Genomic DNA, 19,526 nt, shown 5'->3' with positions numbered 1-19,526 from the left:
ATTGAAATAATATTGGGCCCATTTATACCTGGCCTGCACTACTCACTTGGTTGTGTTAACAAATCTCCATTCTGAAATGAGGCCAGACTGGATGTAAGTTAACCATAAGAAAGGAAACCACAATCCTAAGGATTTTCTTTTAAGGAGTATGCTTGCAGAAAATCCTTTCATTCTGGTATTGGGAGGCTGTCATTCAGTACTTTCTCAGCTCTTTCCATGGAGAAGCAACCAACTTCCTCATTCTGCATTTATATACACAGGTCTGTGGACAAGCTAGTCAATGTAACGTTTTTATCAAATGTTTCACTGAAGCATGCATTTCTGTTTCATTTAATTATTACATGTTTAAAATTTCAAGATCTTCTTTATCCTTACTCTCTCCTGATTACCTAAGAAATACACTGGAGACAGAAAAAAAAATCACTGTATAAAAGGTAATTAGCACGTCCTCTCCTTTTTATAACTTTATAATTGAAATCTCATTAAAAGCTTTCTAGGTCTCTTTTTCCCTTAGTGACCAGGTGTCCCTAATTTGTTTTTAAGCAATGTGACTAATTCCAGGCAAAGACTAGAAAAAGTCTGATACCTGTTGGAGAATAGCAATAGCAAGGTTTAATAATTGGGGTGGCTTTTTTAGGTTGCCTTTAACCTCGTTTAAAAAAAAAAAAAGGCTTCAACGTCTTTTCTCTTAGAGTCCTGCCTTTTTCTCAGTCCCGGTTGAAGATTCCAGGGGAAATGAGAGCACTATTTTGTTTCTCCCTTGTATTGCAGATAGGGGGAGGAGGTGGTTATTAGAGAGAAGCTCTTCCTCTCTCGGTTTCCCCCTCTCTCCGCCTAACAGCACCGCTCTCTCGCGGGCTCGCTCGTTCTCCTAGGTGATCCATTTCTAGGCAACGTGGGTCTAGTGCTGAAGCTGCCAGGCTCGCTCCTTGCTCGCTTCCTGCATCCCGCCAGGCGAATCGCTCCAAAAGCAATCCTGCGGCCCGCGGCGGCTTCCCTCCTCCGGCCCAGCCCCGCAGCTCGCGCCCGGCGTAACTCCCCCGCCACCGCGCCCGAGCGAACCGGCTCCCCGGGCCCGCCTTGACGAACTCCGCTCCCGCCTCGCGCAGAAGGGGAATTTTCTCTGCATTACTATCTGCATTACCTTGAAGTTCACTTTCACCAGCCCTCTTGGAGAGGGCTTTTTCCCCTCCCTGCTGGAATCTGGCTGTTACGCTCGGAATCTCCTAATCTTTCCTTTCCACTTAGATTTTATTTTGGCAGCGAAGACAAGTGATTCTCTGCGGGCCGTTGGGGCGGGGGGGGAGGGGGGCTTTTTCGCTTGGGGGGAGGGGGAGGGGAACATCCGGCGTGAGCGGGGAGGAGGGGGTTGGTATGTTGGAAGTTGCGGCGGAGCTGGGACCGGAGACCCACGGCCCCGGCTCACGGATGGGGATGGTCTGAGCTCCAGCCTCTCCCCCTGCCCGGGAGCAGCGAGGCTGGATACATTTTAAAAAAGCCAAACTGCAAACAACTCTGGCGATGCCAAAATTCCCCTCCAAGTGACACGGCTTTGCTAAGGAGGTTTCCTCAGGCTGGGCTCTTTCTCTTATTCGCTCTGCCTTCCTCAGCGACGATTATAAAAGCTTTGGTCTGGTAACAGGAATTGAGGGGGACAAAAAGCAAAAAGAAAAGAAAAAGCTGTGCTAAACTATCGTGACCTCAAACTCTTTGGACTTTTTTTTTTAATATTTAAAGAAAATCCATCCTCAAAGACAATCAGCATAGGCGGAGATGGAAGTTTTACCCTTGCTCTTGGTTTTGTCCTTCTGGTGGTCTCGAACCTTGGATTCGGCGAGTGCGGATTCTATCATTCACATCGGTAAGCAAGGGCTGACGCTGCCCGTGGGTACTTTTACCGTTTCGGCTCGCAGATATTTCCCCTTTGCTTCCCCCTCTCCTTCCCCCTTTCCGCCCTCTGTGTGGCTCGTTGCCGCTGGCTTCGGTTCCTTGCCCCTTCCCGCTACCTTCCCTCACACTTGGGCAGCTTTCTGAAAGGATGCGGATGCTCGAACCTTGCCTGGTGCTGTTGTTTCGCGGTGAATCGGGGAGTGTGGGCTGTATGCTTGAGGGTCTCGAATCTACCTTAGCGTGCGTGCGTGCCGGGGAGCGCGGGGGGCTTCTGGTGTGTGAGGAAAAGAAGTTTCATCGACTCTACCTTCCATGTTCTTCCCCGGATGTACATTTGCTCTATTAAAAAAAAAAAAGTACCTTTTGGGGGAACTGAGGTGTCACCCGTGAGGCGAAAAGGGCTGGGGTGCGAGGTGGGGGTGGAGAAGAGCGCCCTTCGGATCGAACAGGTGGTTTTGCAACGTGAGCGGGCCGCGCTCGCCGCAGCGCGTGCGACGGTGACGGGCTGTTGGCTGAGCCCCCAGCCTCCGTCTCCGCTTCCTGTCCTCTCGGCTGCGCGGTGCTCGCGACTGGGAGCCGCGCACCTCGCTGCCTCGCTCGCGCTCCCCGGGTCTGGCGCGGCGGCGAGACTGGCCCCGGGCGCTCAGGAAACGCGGGAGCACATGCGCGCGCGCCGCCCTCGTGGGCTGCCTGGCGGACAGCCGCCTGGCCTCGCCTCGCCGTCAACTCTGAGTTGCAGCGCAAGGCCGAGAGCAAAGGCGCTTGGGCTACGGGCGGCCTGAGTCCGGGAAGGACGCCGAGCCGCCTTGGAGATGCTCGTGGCCCTACCTATTGGCACCCAGACGGGCCGGGTCTGGCCGCGGCGGGCGCGGGCTGCACGTCATTATCATGCACAGCGCTCGCGGCTTCAGGCTCCAACTCTTCTCACTTGTTAATCCGTGAGAGCTGAACCGAGACCGGCTCTTGCAGCCTTTTCTGCGTTAATGCGACGATTTCCTTTTCGGAAATTCGCGTCCGCGGGCCAGCGGGGTTCAGTTACTGCGCTGAGGAGAGGCCCCCCTTGAGGAATTTTTCCGGGCGCAGGACATTTATGTGTCCACACGGCTTGATGCTCTGCAAATTGAGGCGACAGATGGGTCGCAGCATCTCCCCTTTCCGCCCCCTGCCCCTCCCCCGCGCAACACACACACACACACACACACACACACACACACACACACACGTGTCCTGGAAGGGGAACCTGCTGCAGGCTGGAGGTTGTGCCTTTGTGCCTGCCTGAGCTAAAGGCTTGTGTCTGGTGTGCGAGTCCACAGCGGCCAGCCCCTCAGCTCCAGGGGGCTCCCTCTCTTGATCTCAGAGGCTGTCTTTGTAAACACGTCTGCCATTCTCTATCATTTATATCAATAGAACCGAATATATCTCTGTGTAAGGGGTGATGAGGTCAGGATTCAGAAAACCTTGCACTTAACACGTTTAGTGAATTAAGCACTAGATAGCTTGTCTGCTAGGTCACGTTTTGCCTGGGGTAACAGTGTCTGTGGGTTTAGAACTTTTCAGGGAGAAATTGTCTCATGGAGGGTCTCAGTAATGTTCTGATAGAGTTCAGAAATGACGTGTGCTCCTCTTAAAGAAATGATGTACATTTATGTCCAGTTGTAAACGACTGGAGCAGGAATGCTGATATATATTACCATGGTGCCTTTATATTCATGTTATGATGAAGGGTTTCTGGCTTATACTCATCATCGCTCAGGAGGGAGGCTTGTGGATAAATGCTTATTTTATTGCTTATTCTGTGGTCTAAACGATAAATACATTATTTGCAAACACCTACAGCTCTTGCTGTCCTCTACTAGATGAATACTATTTTGCAATGCAGTCTGGGCATTTGTTTCAAAATAGAACACAACTTGTATTTTTTTTCTTTGGCATTCTGTTGTCTGTCAGTGTGACACAGCTTGCTTATTTATAACCAGATCCCCCCCAAAAGTTACTATGTACAAATTACAGATTTCTTTAGAAAGCTGATTGTATGCATTAAATGTATATACTACTGAAAGAAATAGTTACTTCTCAGACAATTAATTTGACTGCAATTAGTACGTTAGACAAGAGCATTAACTTCTTTTATAGACCCTCTAATATTGCCATGAAGCTAGCAAATTGATGGTTGTTTCAAATGCTTCATATCTTTTATAATATACTGAAAAATGTAACCTCCTAAATTAAAAAAAAAAAAGGACCAAGTCTAATTTATGTGCACTTCAGAGGTTAGACGCCCCTTTCCCTTCCATCCCCACCCTGGCCAAAGTATAATAAATTCAAAACCGAATGCCCATATTAAAATTTTAAAGTACCAGTTAATATTCATTGGATCAGTTTACTTACTTGGTTGAATAGGAAAAGAGAATTAATTATCTTTAGGAGGTGATAGTCTTCATTTAAGTATCTAATGTGACAAGTATGCTTATGGGGAATGTATTATTTCAGGACTAAAGGGATGAAAGTGATGACACTGGAGGGAAAGTGAATATTTCAACTCTACAGATGTAAGGAGATAGGCGGAAATGAAAGGTTTTCACAGACTCATGATGTGTTCAGGTAGACAGTAGCTGCCATATGTAGTTCAGGCGAGCTTGAAAGATGAAAAGACACTGCTCTAATACGTTCTTTAAATATCGAATCTTTTTGGTATTGAACCAAATTATATGTTTGAAAACTTTGTCCATTCTTTTCTTTCTCTTTGTTTTTATTTCATGCAGGTAGTTTTAATAAAGTCAATTATGTATTTTAAACTCTAATATATATATTTTTTGAGCACATTAGTTCACTACAATGATGAGATATAATGGTTAAACACTGATGACTGAAATGGAAATGTATTTATTTCAGTCAAAAATGCACTAATATTGTAATTACTTTGAACTTCTGTTAAATCATATTTTAAAGATACTTGATAATTACATATTCTTGTTTAATACACATGCACATGCAATACACACAGTATTTAGAAATGAATCACCTCAATTGTGATCTTCTTTGCCCCTCCCCCCACCAACTAAAGGTCTTTTGACATATAAAAACTGCAATTTTGAATTATGCTTCTACTTTGAGCCTGTGCATTGATTAATTTCATCAGACCCCCATTACTTGATTGCTTAGAAGTTTCCTAATGATCTGCATGCTGTAGGAAGAACCAGAAAGTCATGAGCGGAATGGTAATGATATTGTGTTTCATGAGGCTATTCAAAAGTCACTCTGATTTATGTAGCTCGAAAGCTCCAAAGTCTTTGAGATTAGCCATGCTGACTGCTATTTTCTTCATACATCAGTCGTCCCACACTCTTTACTCCCTATACACAACGGGAGTTTAGAGCACTGCTTTAATTAAGCAGGGATTAGGTTGCATTTCCAGTCAACTGCACAGTTTGTGTTTTGCTTCATATCTAATACGGAGGATCTCATGTTTTAACAGTTTAATGTGTGCTCATTTCTATATCTGGTACCTGTACCTGTACCAGCTCATTGAAATGAGCTATCCTCAGTTATATATTTCTGCAAGGGAACACTCAAGTGTACTTACTCATATATTATAAAAATCACTAGCATGTTTTTATTGTTATCAGTCATAGTAAAATACCTTATGCCAACAGGAAATAGAAATGAAGCCCTTATTCATGTTTTTCTCATAAGCAAATGATACTTTGTCCTCTGAGGTCATAAACTATGACATGTTTGAGAAGCCTAAGACAATTCACAGAATATTTTCATTATGAGAAAGTTTAAAGTACAAAATTGGTGGGTGAATAAGATGTGTCACCACATTATAAACAATAATAGATGGCAAATTTAAAGCATTAGTTTTCATTACTGGCACACTGAGGACTATTTTATCAAATATATCAAATACAGAATGTAGAAGCATTTCTAGAAGTTGTACTGTGTCTTCTGTCAAATTGTTTCTTTTTCAACTCTTTACATGATTTGCATTGGTTAATGATAGCCTTCAAGAGTCATCAAGGATCCTGCACTGTATGGGATATCTCAATGATTTAAGTTATCCTTTTATTATTTACAGTAGTTGTTTGCTCCCTAAGTTATGGATAACATATAGTGTAAACTTCTAGAAAGTATTAAGAAGTAGCTTCTAAATTTAAAATGAGGTTATATTTTATGAGGTATGTCTTTCTGTATCAATAATACAGTTATTTGAAGTGCAATTCAGATGTGCATTAAGTTAGACAGTGTTATTAATCAACAATATCAACTATGACATGACCAATAAGCCATTACACTGAGGAACTTTGCTTTCTACTCCAAGTGAAATGTACATCCAGTAAATATCTCCTATAAATTCTAATTCAAATATGAATAAAAATCAAGGTCATTAACTTTCAACTTATCCAGCAATAGAAACCAGTTGAGGTTGTTATGAGTAATGGGAGATGTATTATATTTAATTCTAATCTCCAAGGCTAAGTTTATCATGCTGTAATTTTATCTCAAAGAGATATTGTAATTTTAAAACCACACTTTTAATCCAGAAGGTTAGTATCCCTTCACCTGCATATATTATTTTAGTATTAAAAAGTGAAGTATTTGGCACTGCTATTGGATTTTCATGATATTTCAGATAATAACGTATTGGTGAGTAGCAATACTTAGTTTGACTAAAAATATAATGTTTATTAGAAAATACATTTGTGGCCTATAAAGAGAGCTTTGCCATTAGGTGTCACTGCATTCTGAGCTGTTCCTTTGTAGTCCTACTTGAAAATCCCATGAACTATTTTTTTTAATTCTCAGAAAAAGAAAATGCCATTTAATGAGGATTGTGATGCTCTAAGATACAGGTGGTTTTTATTTTCAAACCAGGAAAAGAAATATTATCCCTGTGGGAGATTGGGATTGACATATATACACTAATATTTATAAAATAGATAATAAGAACCTGCTGTATAAAAAAAAATTCAAAAAATAACAACAACAACAAAAGAAATATTATCCCTGACTCTTGTAAGAATTTAATTCTAGGGCATATCAACATTCTGTGTTCTCTAGATAGATTGCTAGATCTAGTGATGTAACTATTTCACAAATTTAAAGTACAACAGAAATATACTCTTAAACTAATACTATCTGTGGAAAAATCTAAGACACCAAATAGCATTCAGATATGCTTAATAATGCTGATGTAAACAGATATTAGTAACTGCTTACCTATGGAATATTTAAGGTCCCAAACTGATTGATGTTTGTAACATGAAACACATACACAGAGCTATGGAAAAAATACATGGGCACAAATATAAATATATTTTTAAAAAGTCAACCACTGACTTTTGTGCAGGATCATATATGTTTTCAGATAATTTTAGCCTGGAAAATATTAAGTTTCATGTATTAATTAATTTCCTCCACACACATACTACTACCACCACCACTACCACCAGTGCCATCGGATTTGTGTAGTAATATAAAACCAGTGTCTTTTATCAAGTAGTAATTTTCCTGTTTATTTAATTTGTTTAAGAGGCAAGATCTTCCTTCTAGCATATCCTATTATAAGACTAACAGAGGATGAAACTTAGGTCACCTTTAATCTGATACATTAGTTTTTACATTGACAAAGCCACAAAATTAGAGAATGGAATACTAGGTTAAATGAATGAACCGGTTATCATGTTATGGTAGACCTTGCCCTGTGCCAGTATTAATTAATAAACTCGTTGGAATAATGTACTATTAAAAATTCAGAGTAAAATTAAGTGATCAGATGGATGTCAAAAGGGTATGGGGAAACGTCTGACGTAATTCTATGATTGGTTATTAAGAGGACATCTGTGGATTTAGGTCATTTAAATGGGTGAATTTTAGCATTTGGATGTGGACACAAATTTCAGATGAATGTGAAAAATTGGAGATATAAGTCTTAGTAAAAATGTTCTGGATTAGAATTTAGAGGGTTTGGGGCTAACTACCAATTTTATAGATAGCTAACTGAGCAATATTGGGAAGTTACTTATTTTCTTTAGTCTTCATTTTTATCAATCCTAAAACAAGACTTAGACTAATGTTCATTTAAGCTCTACAATTATATGACCTAAAATGAAGACAAATTCCTGTGTTTGAGGAATTGGGAGAAGAGATACAGTCAAGTGTGGTTCATATAGCTATTTTTAATAGGTTTAGAGTGAATTAAAAAAAAGTACAAGGGGAAATAAATGGAGCATAAAACCTTAATCATTCAAATTAAGGATCCCTTAGAATGAAGATTTTCTTGGTGTGAACAAGAATTAATATTTGTTCAGCAGCTATTCTAGATAACTTCAGCAGCAGAAGAGAGAGCTGGGTTTGTTCTTTGTTTTACATTTTGTTTTTGTTTTCTCTAGCGTTAATACTAAGATGTTACATACAGTGCTAGTGTATCCCACAATACTAGCGTACATTAAGGCTGACTGGAGGAATGAGTAGTCTTAAATTCTAACCAGCATGGACTACAGGAGCCTTTAGAATTTACCAGCTCTAAGCACACCAGGAATATTAGCATACGTTTGGCACCACTCAAAAATGTAGCATATAAAAGAAATAGCCAGTGTTTCTTCAGTGTTCTTCAGGTATTCCGGCTTTTACCCTGCTGTTGTTAACCAAGTGGTTATCAAATGTGAAGCTGAGGCTAGGATGACCCATTGAAAGCTTTCTTGAGTGAATAGAGGGAAGCCTAGAGGCAAGCACAAGAAACTAAATACCAAAAGGCCTCCCTGTGTATGTTAAAAAATTTTAAATCACTCTGTAGTCAAGGTCCTTATTAACATATTTTATACATGAAAAAAGATCAAGTTATTGATTTTATTAAAACAACAGTTCTTAAACTTTTTTCTTCATCCCCAAATAATTCAAAGTAATGTTTTTAAAATGAATAATTTCACTTTATTGCTCTGAGTGCTTGATTTTTCCCAACTAATCTTAAAAAGATGTTTGCTTCATTATCAAAATCATAATTCTAGAAGCTAGTTACCCTGAAACCACAGGGTAAGGTAGGCATTATTAACAATATGTAGTATGTGTGCTCAGTGGGAGAATATTCTATCATTCAACAGACATTTATTCTGAACCTACTCTCTATGAACTACTGTTTTTAGGTCCGGAATTAAAATGTCGAACAAGTAACCTATGTCCTTGTATTTAAGGAATTACATTCTCATGGGGGTGGCAACCAGATAAAGAAGGAAATACAAGTTGTAATGTCAGTTACTGATAAATGCTATGAAGAAAAATGAAGGAATAGCACCCTATTTTGAGTAGGGTCATCTAGTAAGACCTTCTGAGGAGATGATCATTGGAGCAGAGACTTGATTCAAAAAAAAAGGGAATCAGCCATGTGGATATCTGATGAAAAAGGATTTCAGCCAGAGGGCATAGCAAAGGCAATGGCCATGAAACAAGACACTAAGGAATCTACTTAATTCATTTAAGGAACATCTTAAGAGTCAGTGTGGGGCAAATGTGGAGTTAAATGACCAAAGCAGGAAGTAGAAGGAAATAAGGTCTGAGAGGCAGCTAGGGAAGATCCTATAGTGGCTTATAGGTCATGGTATGGTATTTAATCTAGGTATGTAGGATGCCCACTGGAGGGTTGAGATCAAACACAATACGTAATGCTTTGTGTTTTAGAAAGATAACCTTCTCTGCTTGGGTGGAATGATTGCAGTAGAAATATGAAGATCAGTTTGATAGTAGTGAATTGGACTATTCCAATAGTTGGTAGCTGAACCAGTTGTAAGATTGTGGATGCATTTAGAAGATAAACAGGATTTTCCGATGGAATGTTCTGCTGGGAGAAATCCAGAGGAAGTAATTAAGCTTCCAAAGTGTTTTACCTAAGCAAGTGGGTGACTAAAATTGGGAACTTGGGACAGTGATCAAGTTTTAGATAAAAGTCAAAATTTGCATTTATTACACTTGATATTCCTATTAGGCGTCAAATTTGAGAATTTAAGCTGGTAGTTGATTACATTAGTCTGGAATTTTGGGGGAGTTAGGAATTCAACATTTACATTTAGAATTCATCATTACAGACATGATCTTTAAAGCAATGGGAGGGGATAGCACACTTAAGGAATAACCCTGCAAAGAGAAGGGGTCCAAGACTATATACCACAGGCATCGCAAAATGTCGATGTCAGGGAGACAGAGAGGATCCAGGAGAAGAGAAAGATGTGTGGCCTGTGAGTTAGAAAGAAAGCTAGGACTGTGTGGTGTTCTGGAAGCCAAGTGAGGAAAATATTTCAAGGGGGAAATCAGACACCCTATCAAATTATATGGATGAAAATTGACACTTGACTGCTGGGTTTAGAAATGTTGAGGACAAAAATGACTTTGACAGAATTGCTTTCAGTAGACTGAAGGGACAAAATACAGGTTGGCAAGGAATCAAAGATTTAATGGGACTGGAGGAACTCCATGAGTTTTGCTTTAAGGGAGAGATGGGTATGGTCGGGTGGGAACATGAGGTAAAGGGAGGGTTTTGTTTTTAATGGTGGGAGTTGGGATATACAGTAATTTTTTAAAGGTTCAATCATAAGGAAATTTTCAATAAGAGGATTCAAAAGAAAATGTTCTTTTTAATTCAGACCTATTTGATTCCTGAGTTTGGATGGCAGCTGTTCAAATAGAACTGTGTTTTTGTTTTTGTTTTTTGGTGGTTATTGGTGTTTTTGTTTTGTTTTGTAATCTCCGGTCAAGTGATACTGGGCTAATGCCAGTAGAATTAGCCAAAGAAGCTTATATGTCCTCTCTGAAACAGACTCTGTTAATTGTTCTGCAGTTTTGTTTCATTTAGTTTCCCAGATTAGCACTCAAATTTAGGTAAAATTTTCTTACCTGAAATTATGAGTAGATTATATCTTATGGAGTAGTGATATACCATTACAGATAGAATCAACATTTAGTCTTTTAGTAATGTGCTAATTTTAGGAACACACATTATTCCTATGTAAACGGCCTTAAAATGGCATAGAATTATCTTGTTACAATAGACATTTGTATTGAATATAGGTTTCCTCTAATTAAATTCTATTATGCATTTAACTTACTTAAAAATCATTTTGGAACAATTAAAAGAGTATAGTTTTTCACAAGGCAGTATATATTGCCACATAGAAATTAAATAGATGAAATAAATTCATGTGATACTAATTTTCAGTAACACATTTAAATATTTCCTTTTATGGAAATTTCACTTCTATTTGTGCTATACCATAGCTGACAGATCTTTAGACATAGGTGAAAATGAGGAAAAAAAGTGTTCCACATTTTCTAACCTCAGAATTCAGCCTTCTGAAAATGCATCTCAGTTCTTTTATTGGTCTCCTATTAATACACTGTTATGTATTGATTTTGCAGCTAAAATAATTAATACTTGTATTAAAATAAGAATGCCAATAACAGATGAATGATATTTTTCTGTGTTCTTTGTTATTTCCTGTACTATATCCTCCATAAAAACATTTTGTCTCATGGAAACAATGTAATATGAATATCACATGGTTGTTTCTGCTTGGTTACATCTATTAATTGACGTATAAACATAGAATACATTAACAGTGAGGGGATAGGAGTCCTGTGGTTTGGGCACAGCAATGACTGTTAAAGAAGGCATGCTGTGTTATGGCTGAAGCTGAAGAATATAATTAATGAAGTATATAACATTAAAAGATATTTTAAACTTGCTACTTCATAACTTCCTGGGTGGTGATATACAATTGTTTGAAGGAAATGCTTAGCAGATTTAAATCGAAATTTAAGTTGGAATGGGCCACTAAAATTGGTGAAGTGCTTAGTATACTTAACCTTGATATCATTAAAATGACAGGCCCCATGAGGAGCATATTTTAGATAGGCTTATTATCTTAAAAACTGAAGGCTAGGTAGTACCTTTGGAGATAAACTGGAAAAAGAGAGTCAGGTCTGTTGTTCTGTTGCATGTAGTTCATGGTGAATTAAAATATGGAAGACTAATTCTTCCTTCTGTAATTTCTGCAATCTGACAACAGATAAAATTGTGTTAGAGGTGCAGTGGCAATTACTATCTTGCCCTTCAGTCCATATTTCTTCTTTGTTGCTTCTTTGAATGGTGATAACAGGAAACTAGTCAATTTTCTTTTTAGAAATACCAGCAACTCTCAGCATAGCCCAGAGGAAGCATGCCCTTTATGAAAACCATTATAAATTTCTTCTTAACAAAATCATTAAAAAAAAAAAATTTAACACTTCTTTAGTGTTGGAGGTGGCTCATGCACAGAGTTGAGGGGATTACTCTTCAGTTTCCTGGTGGTGTAGTCATGGTGGATTTTGTACATTTTTTATAATTCATTATTGTCAAACTGAGAAATCATGATCTACGTCCTCATATTCTATTTTCAGAAAAAATATTTTTAAGGTTACGTGAAAACCATGTGAATTTTTTTGATTCAGTGCTTACTATATGTGCACAGTTCAATATGTATTCATATAAGACATGTTTTCCCATCCTTTAAGAATTTTTAAGTATATCTGCTGTCTGAGATAATATTGTACATTAGGAAGCTGAAAGTAGAGCAATTTAGGACTCATAGTTGGATGACTGTGGTCTATTATGGCACTGGAGTATGTGATAATTCAATAAATGCCACCTGTATGGTGCCCTTAAGGGTGCCATAAAGCAAACATATATTTCAGAAAAAAGATTATAATTGGGATAAGGAGATTACTACTTGCAGAAGGTCTTGATTTATAACAGAAAACTCTTTACTCAGCTTCCTGATTGGTTAATCATTAACCTTGTTTTGCCTATAGGCTACAAAGTCGATACAGTCATGCCATAGTCAGAGCTAAGGGAAAGTCTTTGCCCTTTACCTCTTTTCCTCTTTTTTTTTTCCTTTCCTATGGATGTCAGTAGTTATGCTATTAGGTCAAGTAAAAGAGGAGATGGCTTTAAGATCCAGTTATCTTGTAATTAATAAAACTAATGAGATCCTTTCTAGATTTACTGCCACATATCAGATATTTCCATTAAACTTGGTTTCTTGGGTATGGAGAAATTAAATTACATTTAATTTTTTTCTCTTAGTTTTGAAGTTATAAGTATACTATTATTTCATATTACTAATTTGTACTTTCTTCTAGATGTATAAAACATCAATGAAAATGACAGTTTTATACTGTAGCAAACAAAAGAAGAAAATTGCCTCCCAGAAAAAGTAAAATTAGTTAACTTTACAAATGGAATAAGTATTGTTGGGAAAACATATTTATGCCAACTTTTAATTATGTAGGTGTTAAGAATAGGACAAACATTGGAAATTGAAAAATAACAGGTAGTTCAAAATCTAACTGTCCAATACTACTTCTTCTCCACAAGAGTTCTTGTTGTGGTTGATAAGTGGTTAATACATAGCAAAACTGGCTGCTCTGATTCTTTCCTTTTATTTTTCCTGTCTGTCCTTCAGTGACAATGCTAATGAGCAGTGAAATGGCCAAAAGCAAGGAAGGAGCAAAGGGTTTTAGATAATCCATAAACCGGAAAATCAGCCCCTGAATGCTCATATGCACAGGCTTGCTGAGAAGTTTCATTTTCTCAAAATACTGCCCAGATTCTAAAGCTAGAACTTGCTTTTGGCTGCTGAGATTATAAGAGGAGTGAAGCTTCCAGGCCACCAAAGAAGAATACTCTGAATGACAGTCTGGGAGCAGGATGAAGACTATTATTATTATTGGGAAAAGGGTGCCCTTTAGGGCTATTGCTGCTGATAGCCAGGACGCCTGTGATTAGCTCAGTTCCAAGGGTCATGCCTATGGTGATTTTTTTTTTTTAAAGACAATATGGATTTCATTCAGCTATACTTCTTAAACGCTTTAGGTAATTTTGTAAAAAACGGTTGGATTGACATTCGTATCAATATAACTTGTGTACTGAGCATTTATATTGTATGTTTCCAGTTGGTTTCTAGCTGATGCTATGTTACAGGCCACAAGGAAGAATTTGAATATTGTACTTTTAAAAAGAAACTGTGAAGCACGTGGCTATACATATATAGTGTTCATTAATATATATGATTCTTTTCAGTTTGAGTGAAAAAAAAAAGGTGGACTGTGTAAGTTATCCTACCATATCCATTGGCCCTCATAGAAAAATGAAGTTTGTTCACCACTGTCATGAGAAAGCAGTACCTGACCTGGAACACACTGCTGCCAAAACCATGGAGTTATAGTCTGGCAAAAGAGGGAAATGGTAAGCAATTCTGTTTGGAAGAAACATTGTAACAGTGGAGGCTATGGCAACAGAGGAGGTTAAAAGTCAGGAAAATCCGTATGAGGTGCATGGGAATTCTGTAAATAATTTAGGCCAAGGGATGCCCAGCCTTGTGTTGCAAGCTCCTTATAGTGGCAGTGTGGTAGGTGGAGAGCAGAGAAGACCTTGGCAGTAGTCCAGTTATGTTTTGCTGCAGGGCTGTGCCCAGCAACTGCAAATGGGAATGGATAGGAACATTTGCTTAGAGGGGAGACCCATGAGTTTGCCTCTGTCAACTCAGTCATTCTTTAGAAGTGGGAGTAAAAGAAGAAAGTCTAACGTCATTCGTCGAGTACTATCTTAAGTGACTGAGGAGAGGCGCATGCTGTTCACCAGCATAGGAGACTGAGAGAGATGAGAGGAACTGAATTTGGATTGAACTCAAAATTATTTTGGCATGATAGTGAGGTGTTATATCCCAGACAGCAGCTTCCCAATCCCTACCCCGCTTCCTGCCTCAAATGGAGAATAAAAAAGTCACATTCTCCATAGTGCTCTCAATGCTGTTTTGATCTAAAAATGATAACAGTGTTTTTCTGGTCATTCTTTTTTAACTTTTCCCTCAATCCGATGCTCATAGTGTCATTTCCTATTTAAAATGTGAATAATTTAAAATATTTTTCAGCTACTTATATTCAGAAAATAGTAGTTCTGCAAGGGCCTTATGATTTTTAGTTTCTGTGTGTGCTTGTTTAACAGTACAGAATCGTTACTTCAATATTATCACTGACTTTTAAAAGTGTATATCTGTATTCTCATTTCTTAATATGATCATACATATTTTTTTTGACCATACATATTTTTAATCAGGGTCTGGGACTAATATTAAGAGACTAGTGCTGTTAATTTATTTGATATCCATTTCCAATCAAAACAACTTTAAAATGGAGTGATCTTTGACAAAATTGTAGGTTATCAAAGGTAAAATAAAAATATGATAATTTTAATTTCTTGTGCGTGATTGCTCTTCTAGTGAATATTGCAAGTAGAATTCCCTTATGTAAATTAATAGAATTACATGGAAGGGTAAAAATATTTCCATAAAATTGTGTATTCTTTAGTTACACATTATCTGCAAACATAATTAGCTGAAGGGAAGGAAAATTGTCCTCCTAGGATGGTGAAGCAAAGCCTGAAATGGGACTAAGCCTGAAATGGGACTAAAGGGATCTCGCTGGGACGTCAGGCCTCGTTTTTTAAGTGTCTCAGAAGACTCTACTTCATGGTTAAGGATCTGTGTTCTCAGATAAGAAATGTTTGAAAACATGGATCTGCAGTCAGAAGAATGTGAAAGAAGAAGCAGTGTGTCTGCATGTGTGTAAAAACACTGGTTGAACTGAAGAGTGAAATGGAGTAGATCCAGATAAAAGCCAGTCTTCTTTCTGTCTTCGTGTTATTGTTTAGAGTCTAGCTTTTCAGCCTGTTTTTATAATATACTGTCAACGCTTAATCCAGTCAAAACAGTTTAGGTGTGATATTATTGGAACTTAATTTTGCCATCTTACTCTTTTTTGTTCTTCCTAAGTTGATCCATTGTGTGAGACCCAAGGATGGAAAGTGGAGTGCTCCAGTGGGGAGGAAGGCTTCTGGCATTTCTCAGTCTTTCTCTCAGGCTCTCTTGTTGGTTTTAGAGTAGGTTAAGGGGTGAGAAATTTAGAATCGGTGAAGAATAACCTGAATGATTTGAGTTAGTAAAAAATCGTGATGATTGGTAATTTTTGTTTCTTAAGGAGTCAGAGCAGTGTATAGTACCAGAAATAGAAGCACTCGATTTGATGTCCAAGTTATATATTCAAATCTTGCCTTGGTCACTTTACCCCTTCATAGCTCTGAAGTCTTTGGATAAGTGATGAGACTTTGAAAGTCTCAAGTTTTCCTGCCCCTGCTTCCTCTCCACTTCATCTGTTATAAGGATAAGCAGTTGTAACATTTAAAATATGGATTTGTGGACCATGCAAATTGTCTAAGCAGTTGTAACATTTAAAATATGGATTTGTGGACCATGCAAATTGTCAGTGTTCAAACTTCAGGAGATATAACTTGCCATTTAACTATACTGACAGTCAGGGTCCTGGGTCTGGGTTGAGCTTTAGAAAGTGGATCCCATGCCTGACATCAGATAGGGTTCCCTGTTTATCCTCTGTTCCTAAAATATTAATTCAGGTTTGCAACTATGCCTTTTTACAACGTATAAATCAAAGTTGAAAGTCTTTATTAAAGTGACTGAATTTAAGGTTAAGTATTCCTTTAGAGATGATGCTTCACTCTCAAATTACATGAAATAGAATGTTATTTGTTATCACTGACACTGATATTTAGCTATGCCTTGTCTGGCCACACCCTTTCATTTGGAATAGGATAATCTTATAATCGATTATCCAAACTGGGACTCTTTTGAAAGTGAAAATGGCAGTATTAAGATTTCTGCTGGGGTGAAAGGGACAAACTAAGGCCGACTGGAGGCAAACAGGGACAAGGCTGCACTCATTTCAGAGCCCTAACTGCAGGCATGTGATTAGCTTGTATTTTGGCCCAGCCTCAATAGGCAGTGATTCTGTCTTAGCAACAGGTTGCTCCTTCCTCTTATCTAGGTCTTTTATGCTGATTAAAGAAATAGATTGAAGTTTTATTTTTATTTTTAATTACTTAGAGCACTTTTCTTCACAGGCAACAGAAAAGAGGAACAATAGCTAAGTGTAGGTTCTCTTTGTTCAGACAAACATATTTAACTGATTTTTAAAATATCAGACATTAGCATCTGTAATTGCTCCCTTTATTCTTCTGCAACCATTCTCCCTATCTACTGTTTGACTGCTGCTCCTAGCAAAACTCATTGGATGTTGGCAATTGCATAAATTCACAACTAACCTCAGATGCTGTGTCTCTGGAACTAAATAAAGGACATGGAGTGAATTGTTCTCAGAAATATAAAGACAGTTTACAACAAAGATTTAAATTTACTTCATTTTTGCATCCTGAAAGGAGAAATCACCTAAACAAGATTTTTGGCAATTTTTATTTTTTATGAAAATATATAATAGAGTAGCAAATACTCCAAAGAAGAGGAGGATAGCCTTAACAGTTAAAGTTTCAAAGGTGCGTATTAATTTTTTTCTTAGAGGGGATAAGCATAAAATATTGGTTTGTGATTTTAAGTTAATTACACTATAACTACCGTTTTATCCAATTGAGTCATCCTCTACAACCTTCACTCTCAGAAGTGTGCCCTTCAATTTGGTATAAAAGTCATTAGATTCTCTTAACCTTCCTTTCCTTTCTCTCTGTTCCGGAGTCTGGTTTTACCTCAAGAAATGATCATGTGATGTCCTGCATTGGCCTCTTACCTTCACACTTTTGCTCTTCCCTTGATAGCGTAGTTCATATAAACCTTTTCTCCTTTTCTTCACTTTTGGTATCCTGGTTATTAGTTTCTATGATTTCCAAATGTGGAACTGGAATTGAGAGCATCTTTTTCCAACTGTGCTCCAAAGAAGACTGCGGCTTTCCTCCTTTCTTTATCAGTGGCGATTTTTAGGCTTGGGCTGACCCTGTTCCTTAGGTCATCCTCACTGTAGAAAATATATAAGCATGGATTCTCATAGTTGGGAGGAATATTAGAAATTGTCTATAGTCCAGAGTCCTCGTTTTGCTGATGAGCAAATTAAGAGGTTAAGTGAGGTGAATGCTGCATAGATAGGCATTTTTGAATAGTCTATTAAGCATAATTTTTACTAAAAAAAAGTAATTGTATTCACATCACCAAAGAAGTTTTAATGTAGGCTATTGGCCAAGAGATAGAAATAGCCCAATTATGTAAAACTGGATAATTGTTTTCATTAACATAAGGTCCATTTTACCTGTGCTCTACTATATTGCCATAGAGTAATTAATTTCTTTGAAGCCTGCTAATATAATGTGAGAGGTAGCTAACCCAGTTGTTGGGGAACTATTCCCATAAGCTGCTAGGAACAGGAAGCATATATATACCCTCTTCTAGGAATTCTCCCAGAATTTAGAGCCCAGCAGTCTAGCCCAGATCCAAACTCTATTCCTCAGACTACACACTCCGCTCTTCCTCACTCTCTCTCCTTTCTATCCCCTCCTTCTCTCCCCAAACTCAGGTTGGAACTCAATTCTTCTAAGATTTACAAAGTTTAAATCTCTCTGCACTAAAACATGTTACTGTGCATATATTTCATTGCCTTGGTTTTTAATCATTCTTGGACAGTTTATTTCAACATTCTCAACCTTAGTGTCTTCATATATAAAATGTAGATATAACCACCTATCTTGAAGAGACAGATGAAAAGTAAATTAAATAAATAAGATAAATTGGAAAAAATAAAACAAGACTGGCACAGAATGGTTTTCTTTTTTTTTTTTCTTTTTTGGGCTGCGTTGAGTCTTCGTTGCTGCGTGCAGGCTTTCTGTAGTTGCGGTGAGCACGGGCTACTCTTGGTCACTGTGCACAGGCCTCTCATTGCAGTGGCTTCTCTTGTGGGGCACGGGATCTAGGCACGCGGGTTCAGCAGTTGTGGCTTGCAGGCTCTAGAGCGCAGGCTCAGTAGTTGTGACGCACGGGCTTAGTTGCTCCGTGGCATGTGGGATCTTCCCAGGCCAGGGGTCGAGCTCATGTCCCCTGCTCTGGCAGGCAGATTCTTAACCACTGCAGCACCAGGGAAGTCCCAGAATGAGTTTTCAATAAATAACTGTTTGCTTTCCTCTTTCTTCTCTGCTTTCCCTCAAAATTTCATAAATATAATAGTTGTGACTAATTGTACATTTTATTTCTCTTTTGTGCACATTTGCCAAATATCCTGAGGCTAGAGTTAATTGATTTTTGTAATTATGTCAAGTAAAGAGGAAAACTGTCTTATGAAAATATTGGTTATTTATATCCTCACTTTCAAACTCAAAGAGATTTGCTATTTGTTTAATATGACAAAACACCTCAAACAAATTTATGGATTTTTAAATCCTCTTTATTTTTTGCTCCAGAACTTTCATAAAATAGAGGTGTTTTTAGTTACTTAAAAGCTCAGAATCTTTCTGCTGCCTGGATCCATTTTGAGACATGACCCTTCTTTAAGTCTTCTTTCAAATCCACCTAACTTTATACTTTTTATATCTTTAAAGTCATAATCTGTTCAACTCATATTACTTTCTTATTTTTAATGTCTGTGCTTTAATAATCAATTAATTAATTACCTTCTAATTTTATTTTAATATTAGCATCCACTTTTTGCCTAAACCTCCTAGTATTTACTGTACTGACATGTTTATTTTGCATGTTCCATGGTTATGT

General features: G+C 38.0%; 1 protein-coding gene across 2 annotated transcripts in view; it reads left to right on the top strand.

Annotated features, from left to right (window-relative positions):
• Positions 1–1,059: 1,059 nt before the first annotated feature.
• GRID2 (glutamate ionotropic receptor delta type subunit 2) overlaps positions 1,060–19,526 on the top strand; it is a 1,366,547-nt gene continuing 1,348,080 nt past the window's right edge. Inside the window, exon 1 of one of the 2 annotated variants that reach the window (XM_032633736.1) lies at positions 1,060–1,861. In XM_032633736.1, the coding sequence (XP_032489627.1) occupies positions 1,774–1,861 (88 nt within the window). In that variant the 5' untranslated portion in view covers positions 1,060–1,773. The remainder of the gene's footprint in view (positions 1,862–19,526) is intronic. The other variant, XM_032633737.1, reaches the window with a different exon arrangement.

This window comes from Phocoena sinus, chromosome 5, assembly GCF_008692025.1.
Source record: "Phocoena sinus isolate mPhoSin1 chromosome 5, mPhoSin1.pri, whole genome shotgun sequence".
NCBI classification, from domain to species: Eukaryota; Metazoa; Chordata; class Mammalia; order Artiodactyla; family Phocoenidae; genus Phocoena; species Phocoena sinus.
The sequence above is the reverse complement of the archived record's forward strand: the minus strand, read 5'-3'. Positions and strand labels throughout refer to the sequence as shown.